We start from the raw sequence: 9,482 nt of genomic DNA, 5'->3' as shown, positions 1-9,482 counted from the left end.
TTTCCCTACTTGAGTACCTTGTGGGTTATTACCCACATGTGGGTTTATTTTCCTGAGAAGATGAAAAATGTTCCTCACTTTAGAACAGGAATGAATAGAAACCAAAGTCATCAAATATTCCCAAACTGTGCTTTACAATTAGGTGAAAAACTGAAAACTGTTATTCTTGCTTGCTTTCCCCAGGGCTGTGAATACTTGATGTAAAGATTCATATCAGCCTCTTCGTGCTCTTCCTCTTAAGGCCTAAATGTTTGTTTTCAGTGACTGGATTCTTAACTGATAGTCCGTATTTGGTCCCAGACCTCCATGATTTGCATTTTATTCTGCATTTGCATTCACATTATGTCCCATAGAAACTCTTTAAAGTCAAGTGTGTTTATGACTATTATGAAACTCTGGAAAATGAAGTTTATAATGAAACTGACATAGTCATCAAAAGGACAATGAAGGGAGCAATTTGATGTAAACCCAGAGTTTTCTTATTCGGTCCCAGCTTGTAAAAAGGCTTATCTCTGTTCTTTTAAAAACATTAGAAGCTGAATGAATAAGAATTTCTTTGACAATAAAACTCCTCTTAATAGCTCCATAACTATTTGGATGTGTTCTCGAATGTTAACTTAATTTGACAGACAAGCTATAATTAACTGTGACCTATAGTGTTTTCTGTAATTCAGAGACTATTCCTTAGCGATCTGAAAACTTAATTTCATACTTAATGGTGTACAATGTCTGCGGGTCTAAAGGCGTACTTCCACTATTTTTAAGAAGTGGAAATAGTTTGTGTGTCTTCTGGGCTTCAAAAAGGGAGATACTTTGGGGGCGGGGAACTAACAATTTTTACTGCGTGAAGTCCTAGCAAACCACCTAGTGCACGTGGGTTCTTTCTGAATTTTTTTTTTTTCCGTAGCCTTCCTTTCTATTCAGTGCAATGTTAATATTATTCACACAAAGGAAAAAAAATCCACTGTGTGTTTCATGGGACAAAAACTCGTACATGACATTTTAAGTCTAGGTATTTCATTGATCACAAAAAGCAGTAGTGTACAGAGAGAGCTAAGAATTGCAACAAATAGGTAAAACCCTATTAGCTATGATGCTACCATCACAACAGAAACTTTAGCAGTAAAATTAAATTGGGCATTTTGCATTTAGCTGGAACATTTACTTGAAAGTTCCCACCAGATCTGGGGTTCTTTCAACATCCCCTCTCCACCCCAGCTTAAGAATATTTTAGCGTTAAGAACTTGGTGATAACTCACCATTGGACATTACTTTTATTTGAAATTGTTCATTCATAAGAGACTTCATCTCCTGAGTAAGCACCCTGCCCTTCACTCTTGAACAGTTCAGATAAACGTATTATTTATTTACAGTCTATTGTATACATTATTTATGGGAAATATGCTATAACTCTACAGAGCATATGGAATTTATCTTTGCGAGATATGGGTCGCATCTCTGCCAAGAGTGGCATAGCCCTGAGGAGATAATAAGACTGCCCTCAGTGTACAGATAAACATCATCTCTTATAGAGTCAGTACGTGTTAGCATTTCATAATAACAGGCGCAAATGCATTTTTCCACTTTCATTTTAATTGTTTCTTGGCTCTAGCTTCTGCCAAAGAGAATCCGGAATTTCACATTTTGAATTGATCTGGGTGATTAATACATGTGAGGGGGAAAATAAGATATTGAGTAGCAGAATCATTTAACCCCTTCATTTCTTTCAGCATGCTTCCCTGTCCCTTCCCTAAGGTGTTTACAATTTTCTGAAGAATCTTGTGCATGACATTTTTAACACTGGTTGTATATTTGGTGGCTTGGCCTATTGTTTCACCTTATTGGGATGCTTTATAAGCTGTATTCAAAACAAAAACACCAAGAAAAATATCAGGCTTATTGTGCCCTGCACTTCCTTGCCCAGAGTGGTAGAGATGTGTAGACTGCCCTTGTTCTGTGCATATCAAGTGTATTGTTGGTGCTCAAGTATTTTTTATTCTAATAATCATTCAAAGCCAGGAACAATCTGCATCTGAGTGAGCATAAACATTTTTATTCTGGAATTTGGGATTTGCAGCAACTCAATTTTATTTTCCAAATTACCCTGCCATTTCAATTAGGTGCATTGTTCTTCTCTCTACTGTTTCGACATTCTAAAGGTTTGCTTGCCACCTAAGAGAGAGCGTTGCCTGAGTTTTTAATATTTATTGAGGGAATGTAAAGAACATGCCAATAGAAAAAGGAGAATAAAACATTAACACATCAATTATGGGGCTTTTCTTCACTTGTAGTCTACTTCTAATATTCCAAATACTCTATAACTGTTAAAATAATACAAAGAGCCTCAAGAATAATAGCCCTGGGTGTGGAGGAAGAATGGCATTCTGATTAACTGGAATTCCTTAAAAAGTGCACCAGTGGTACAACTCAGCCTCCTGCTTCTGGAATTCACAGTTGCTTTAGTTGATCTCTCAGTTAAAGGCCTTGAACCACAGAGAACTTAGCCAATCTGGGAACCAGAAACACAAATTAAATTTCAAGATGCTTTGAGAAAGGCCTCTCTAATGATTTTACCGAGATAAATAATGAAGAAAAGGGAACAATCTACTCCCCACCTCCAAATTTCACACTGTGAGAGGCCTTGAAAATTCAAAAATCCTTGAGGAATGATGATACTTAGAAAATAAAATTTGATTGAAAATATAAAAACTGGCAGCACTTCTAAAACACACACACACGCACCGGAAAATTAGAAAATACCCTGTTGCTAATTGTTAGTGGAAATCAGTGGTAAATGTAAGTTTCCGCTATTCTTTTATCCAAAGCGTAATGCTGTAAGGTAGTAGAATAAAACATGACTGTATCTTGGCTGAATTCTTGTTTCCTTCTTGTGTCAAAGTTGTGGATTTTCTGGTCTGAGAGTTTAGAAGTAGAAGAGAGAAGATCTCAGAGACACTTGAAAGAGAGTGATGAAGGGCATTGATGGTAATTTCGAGTTACACAACCTTTCAGGCTGGCGGTATCCCAATAAAGTATATACACAATATAGGATGTGCTGTGAGGGGGTAAGTCACTTCACCTCCCCAAGCCTCAGTTTTATCATCTGTAACATGGGGATAAAGAACCCACTTTAGGGCTTCCCTGGTGGCGCTAGTGGTTGAGAGTCCGCCTGCCAATGCAGGGGACTCGGGTTCGTGCCCCGCTCCGGGAAGATCCTGCATGCCACGGAGTGGCTGGGCCCGTGAGCCATGGCCGCTGGGCCTGCGCGTCCGGAGTCTGTGCTCCGCGACAGGAGAGGCCACAACAGTGAGAGGCCCGCATACCGCGAAAAAAAAAAAAAAAAAAGAACCCACTTTACTGAGCTGCATAAGAACTAAGTAAGAATGCACATAAAACATTTAAAACAGTAAACCCTAAACAGAACCTTACGTCATATTTCATCTTCTTACCTGTACTGTCTGCCCAGCCTTCAACAACATGAATCTGATTTGGGGAGAGGAGATTGGGTAGTTGTTAATGGGGTGTGATTTTATAGGCCATTATATAATCATAGAGTTTGAGCAAAATACTGCCTTAATTCCTTTTAGGAGGGGTGGCTATTATTCTGATTTCATCATAGTGTGAGAGGGGACTGGCCACTCAGATGTGTGGCCAAGATAGGACAGTGAATCACTACAGATTTGTTTTTAGGTTCAACTTCAAATAACAGTTATGTGCAGATCTTGTGCTGAGTACTTTTCCCCCACATTTCTGAGTGCAAATGCTTCCTGGCTGAGGTCCAGTTGCTAACAAGATCTCAGTATCTACTTGTACTCAGGATACAATGTTTTTGGCCTTATCGGATGTTCTTTTTGCTAGGATGGTTGCCTAGAAAATTTGTGGTTTGAAGTTGTTATATATAGGACACTTTTGAGTTTATTTTATCTTAATTTGTTTGCAGAATGAGGCGCACTGAATACTGAGTTACAAATGTAAAATAAAACATTGGGAAGCAGGCAGTCTTATGAAAGGAACTTTATAACACCAGGTATGCTGGCATATAATTTACAGATTCTTTTGCCACTCCTAAATAGCAGTGATAGAAAATCAGCTAAATTTCAGCGGAAAGTTCTCAGCAGATAAATGAAGGTAAGGTTTGAATTATTTAGGTACAAATATTTGGAAATACAGTGGTGGCAGTTGGATTTGAGGTGTTTTGTTTTTGTTTTTGTTTTTAAAAAACATTGAACTGTGAATTATAGCTCACAGGTACAGTTTCAGGAGTAAAAGCATATAGAGTCAATATAGGAGTTTATTTTTATTAATACTATGCCAGCCATAATACAATAGCATAGGAAAGGAAAGGTTATTAAAACGTAAATTATGTACTTTTACTAAGATTCCGAGTGTAATGAGGCTTTAACTTCTCTTTTGTTTTCCACAACAAACTGCTTAGTAGAATTTGAACATTCAGTGCACTTGAACCATCTTTAGTTCTGCATCTACTTTGCAGTTTTGAGATTTGGGTAAAACTGGTATCACCTCTTGGTAGCAGTTTCCCTTTGGGTGTAATTTTTCTTTTTCTTTGTAATTGTCTGAATTGTCCCTACCCCATGTACGAATTTATATCCTCTTCCGAGACCACAGTGGGGTCACTAAGGGATGGTGTTGGCATTGATTCTCAATGTCGAAAAACCGGGCAAAATGTATCAGTGCTGTGTGGATTTCATAAGGAAAGCATTTGGAATATTTTGGGTGGTGTTTTATATCTGTCGTCGTTTTCCTTCACACTGTCAATTCATGTATAATTTCCTGGATGAATTATTTCAACTCTGCAGATTAGTAATGACCCGAGAGCATCAGAGTTGTGACCTAAAAGATATTGGGCTGTGGGAAAGTAGGATTTTAAGGAGCTTTCGGGGAGTGACCCATCGTGCTGGGCCTGAGCTTCCTAAGCTCACTGCCCTCCCTGCTGCCTTGAGTAATGGGAGAATGGGGCATGGATATTTGCAGGAGAGTAGGCAAAATAGTTAAGGACTAGGAGATTTTAAAGATGTACCTGACTGCCTCGCTGCTTTAGATTCCATCACAGTGTAATTAAAAACACTAAAATCAGTTCTCTCCACGTTCTTTTGCCCTATTCTTCATGCATGTGATGGGTGCATGGCACTGTGTATACATGAAAGTGCACTTGCGTGTCCCCCCCATGTCTGAACCAGAGGCTTCGGTGATTCCTGGAGCTCAGACGATCACCTGATACAAAACTTTTCATTTAAAGATGAAATTACTCCTTGGAGAATTTTCACCAAAGGCAAAAAAGCACAAACATTCTCCTCCTCCCCTCTACACGCCCCATTACACAGAGATAGAGGATTTAATGTTTGAAAAATTATCATTTTTGTAGGTTTCATTTGTGGGACGTGAGAGCTGGGAAATATAGAACTCAATGTAACAGATGCTGTCTCTGCCTCCACAAACTGCCCACTCCTGCTATCATGCAATCGTGTGTGTGTGTGTGTGTGTGTGTGTGTGTGTGTGTGTGTGTAAATGTATATACATATATATATGTATACATATTTAAAGCAATACATCAGAGTTGCTAAGGTTTTAGAACTCTACCTTATTTGATGCTGAGTTAGACACACTTATGCTGTGCATCAAGATACCGGCTGGCGCCAAGGTTGTGAGCAGCATGGTTAAGGGATAACTGAATAGTCCTCGAGGTGCATTTCTAGATGAGAAGTCCACAATGGCAATTATGGTGGGGCTGGACCTGTGAGAAGAGGAAGCGTGGTGTCTTGGGGAGAGCCGCAGATCCTGAGAGGGGATGCTGGATTCCCATTGTCTCACCACGAATTTACCATCTGCCCGGAGTCACCAGAATTATCCTCAGGCCTCTATTAAGCGGGGAGGGTTGGTGGGGGGCGGTAATAAGCGCATTTTATCGCAGCATTAAAAGGGGGCCCAACAAGAACCCTGGCAGGCCAGCAGACTTGGCCAAGGCAGGTGGTAGAGGCGGGGACGGGGAAGGAAATGAGAAAAAGGAGAAGTGTGTGAGGGAGATAACCTTTGAAAGAGTCTGTCTCCCCGGCACGTGAAGGCCACCACCAGGGACCGCCCCAGAGCCCGACAGAAACCTCCCGAACTTTATCATCTTGCAGCAGGACAGAGGGTGGACTTAGAAAAGGTTTTGCCTCCAGACCATTCCCGAGCACGTTTCAACGTGGCCCTGATCCGCGATATGTGTGCAGGCTGCGGTCTTAATCTGTGAGCTTCTGGCGTTTAAAAACATACACAATCTTAAAAGGGAAGGGGGCAGTTTTACTGTGTTAAAACAAAGCATCCTGCTTAAACTTGTCCTGGTTAAAATGAATTTTGCTTAATGATTTCCAGGGATGTTCTTGGAAATCCGTATAAAGAATTTTACATTTTCTTGGAATTATCTGAATTTGCAGCTGGATAGTAGGTTTTGAGAGGAGCAGACTTTACTAGAGCAGGTTTTGCTAGAGCAGGACTCTAGCAAATTGAAGGCGCGATTTGGCCGCCGAGTGTGTAGAGAGCTTTCTGCTATGTTTTGGTTATCAAGCAGATGCCAGTGGGAGCCACCAAGATCTTCAAACAGGAGTTTGAGCACAGCAGACTTTAGATACTCACAAATAAAAAATTCTCAGGATCCCCAGTTTCTCAGCTTCATGTACACACAGGTAACATGTACCCCTTTTCATAGGAGGACCTGGACCCCTTTTGTCCTTACTGCTCCATGTTTGGGTCTTTCTGGTGCCTTTTCTTCAGATGGCACCATTGGTTGAGAGACACACTGAAGAATCATACCTGCTGAAGTTATGTGCCTTTAAGGATCCTGAGAGACGCTGTTTAGACGGAGGTGAGAAGTCTAGGGAGGGGGACTAATTAGATGTGGCTATGCTGGCGGTGTGGCATGGCGGCATTCGGTGAGCCCGTTGCCTCTGCCTCGTGGACCAGTGCAGGTATGTGTGTGCACATGTGTGTGTGGATGTGTGCAGATGTCGGGGTGTGAACACGTGTACACGCACACTGGTGGACTCCCCTGGTCTGGAGGGACTGGATCGTTCACTTTTAGAAGTGAGCCAGCTCTTTCAGGCCACTGGAGATCATTTACTAAAGAGGCCCCGGTGGTTTGAAAAAGTAAGTGTACTTCCCCAAAGAGAAAGCCTATTGATAGGTGAGGACTGAACTTCAGATTTTGAACACTGTGATCATTTCATCAATTTCTACATAGCTGCTAGCTGACCTCTTCAGAATCAAGATCCCGAGACTCTCATTTATCCACCTTTGTTAAGTGGGACTGGTAGGGTAGAAAGTTTGAAGGAAAAAAACCTCACTAAAATAGGCCTGAAAAAAAAACAAAAAATGATTCTGCCATCATACCGATGTGATGAAAAACCAAGTGCAATAAAACGTCAAAGTGCTTCATAGACTGTAAAGTGATTTATAAATATTAGGTATCAAATGAAACTCGATGAGGTGGGGAGGAGCAAAGCACCTGTAAAATCATGTTATTTGAAGGTGAAAATAAGATCAGTTTGCATCCCCTGAGCACACACCAGCTGGGAGATAGCCCAAGGCATAGCGAGCTGTACACGAAGCCAGCTCGGGTTAACCATTCTTTCCAGAAGGTCCATAAACTGAATACACCTGTATGTAGATATTTCAGGGTTGACTAGGTCAACGTACGTTGTTCCATTAGTGTTGTCACTTTATTATTGTCGCATTAAAAGCTATAGTAGGTGCCACTTGCTGCACGCCTAGAAATTGATGTATGCTGTGTCTGCAGAGGAGTATTTTCTTAATCCTCATTTACGGATTAGGATGTTAAGGTTATGGAGGTTGTGACTTGTCTTCAGACCATGTAAGTGGTCCAGGATGTGTCTGGCTTCAAATTTACTTTCTTTTGCCTGTGTTTTCTTGCAACAGAATATTATTATATTATATTTTTATAGTGGTGTACGTTTGTGTGAATGCAAGTATGGCAGGTGTTTTTTAATTGTGCAAGTCTTTTTTAGATGTTTTATGATGTTTAATATAGGGGATCACTGTATCAGGTGACGATAGACATCCTCTATAAATCACTTGCTATTCATGTATGCATTCCAGAACATATTCGTGTCTAATGTGTCTAATGACATTTTCCTGGGATGGAGGGCATTGGGATGAAGAAGATATAGTCCAAGACTTCAGAACATTTATAGTATAGAATTATAGACAGGCTCAACAGGTCATCACAAAACAGTATGAGAGTGCAATGAGAGAGGTGTGCGTGAGGTACTCTAAGTGCTCGGGGAGGGGAGCCTCACTCATCCTGGGGGAAGGTTGTGCGTGTATCAGGGAAGGCTTTCTGGGGTGGTGATATCTGAACTGTGTCGGAGGTAATCAGGGGCCAGGTACAGCAGCGCAGGGCATTCCAGGCAGGGTAGAAGGATGAGGGCCCAGAGGGAGAAGTTGAACATATCTGCCAGAAATCACATGCTGAGCACAAGGAACAAGGAGAGGAATGGTCCCCAGAGGGTAGACTATGAAGGGCTTTGTGTGCCAGGTTAAGGACCCAAAAATGTATTCTGTAGGCAGTAGGGAGCAATTCATTTATTCAACAAACATTTCCTGAGTGCCAGCCAGTTGTCGGGCACTGTGCTTGATACGCAGGATGCAATGGCGAAAAAAACGGACACCAGTTCCTATCCTCATGGAGCTTATATTCCAGTGAAATTGAACCTTTTCAAGCTGGGGAGTGATTTGACTTGAACTCTTTAGTGCTGTGAGGGCCTTAACAAGAGCAGTAATCACTAAGATGAAACATGAGAGAAAGGGATGAGACTTGATGACTGATTGGATGGGAAGTTTGTGTGAGAGAGCGAGAGAGAAAGGTGTCATGCATGGTTCTCACAGATGGTTTATACTAGGGGTCCCCAAGCCCTGGGTCACATAGCAGGAGGTCAGCAGTGGGTGAGCGAGTGAAGCTTCCTCTGTGGCTCACCATCGCTCACATTCCCCCCTGAACCCTCCCCCCCACAACCACGTCGGTGGAAGAATTGTCTTCCACGAAACCGGTCCCTGGTACCAATAAGGTCGGGGACCGCTGGTTTATACCGTGGGTGGATGGGGTTATACCCACTAGGATGAAGAACAAAAAGGAATAGGTCGGGGGTTTGGTGGGGAGACGAAGAGTTTAACTTTGGACTTGTTGAGTCCTTCGTATGGAGATGGCTTCACAGGCAGTTGGGCATACAAGTCTAAAGCCCAAAGAAGAGGTCCAGAGACACAAATTTCAGAGCATATGGGTGACACCTGAAATCACAGTGGTGAAAAGAGTAGTCTTAAGGAAAATGTGGAAAGTGATACGAGGACTTAAAGGATGTCCAAAATTAAGGCATAAATGGAAAAGGAATTCAGGAAGGGAAGAAGAAACAAAGTCACCAATGGATGGCTTTATTCAGGAGGAAGGGTAGGTTGGGAAGTTGCAGTTTGTC

General features: G+C 41.7%; 1 protein-coding gene across 5 annotated transcripts in view; it reads left to right on the top strand.

The window, feature by feature from the left end:
- Positions 1–9,482, top strand: part of MEIS1 (Meis homeobox 1) — a 140,041-nt gene that overhangs the window by 15,427 nt on the left and 115,132 nt on the right. For 4 of the 5 annotated variants that reach the window (XM_007464097.1, XM_007464096.1, XM_007464100.1 and 1 more), the window contains exon 7: positions 2,997–3,019. The exons of the other annotated variant lie outside the window; for it this stretch is intronic. In XM_007464097.1, the coding sequence (XP_007464159.1) occupies positions 2,997–3,019 (23 nt within the window). The remainder of the gene's footprint in view (positions 1–2,996; positions 3,020–9,482) is intronic. 5 annotated transcript variants of the gene reach the window in all.

This window comes from Lipotes vexillifer, unplaced genomic scaffold (genome assembly GCF_000442215.2).
Source record: "Lipotes vexillifer unplaced genomic scaffold, Lipotes_vexillifer_v1.1 scaffold311, whole genome shotgun sequence".
NCBI classification, from domain to species: Eukaryota; Metazoa; Chordata; class Mammalia; order Artiodactyla; family Lipotidae; genus Lipotes; species Lipotes vexillifer.
Note: the sequence above shows the minus strand (reverse complement) of the source record. Positions and strands in the feature narration are given on the sequence as shown.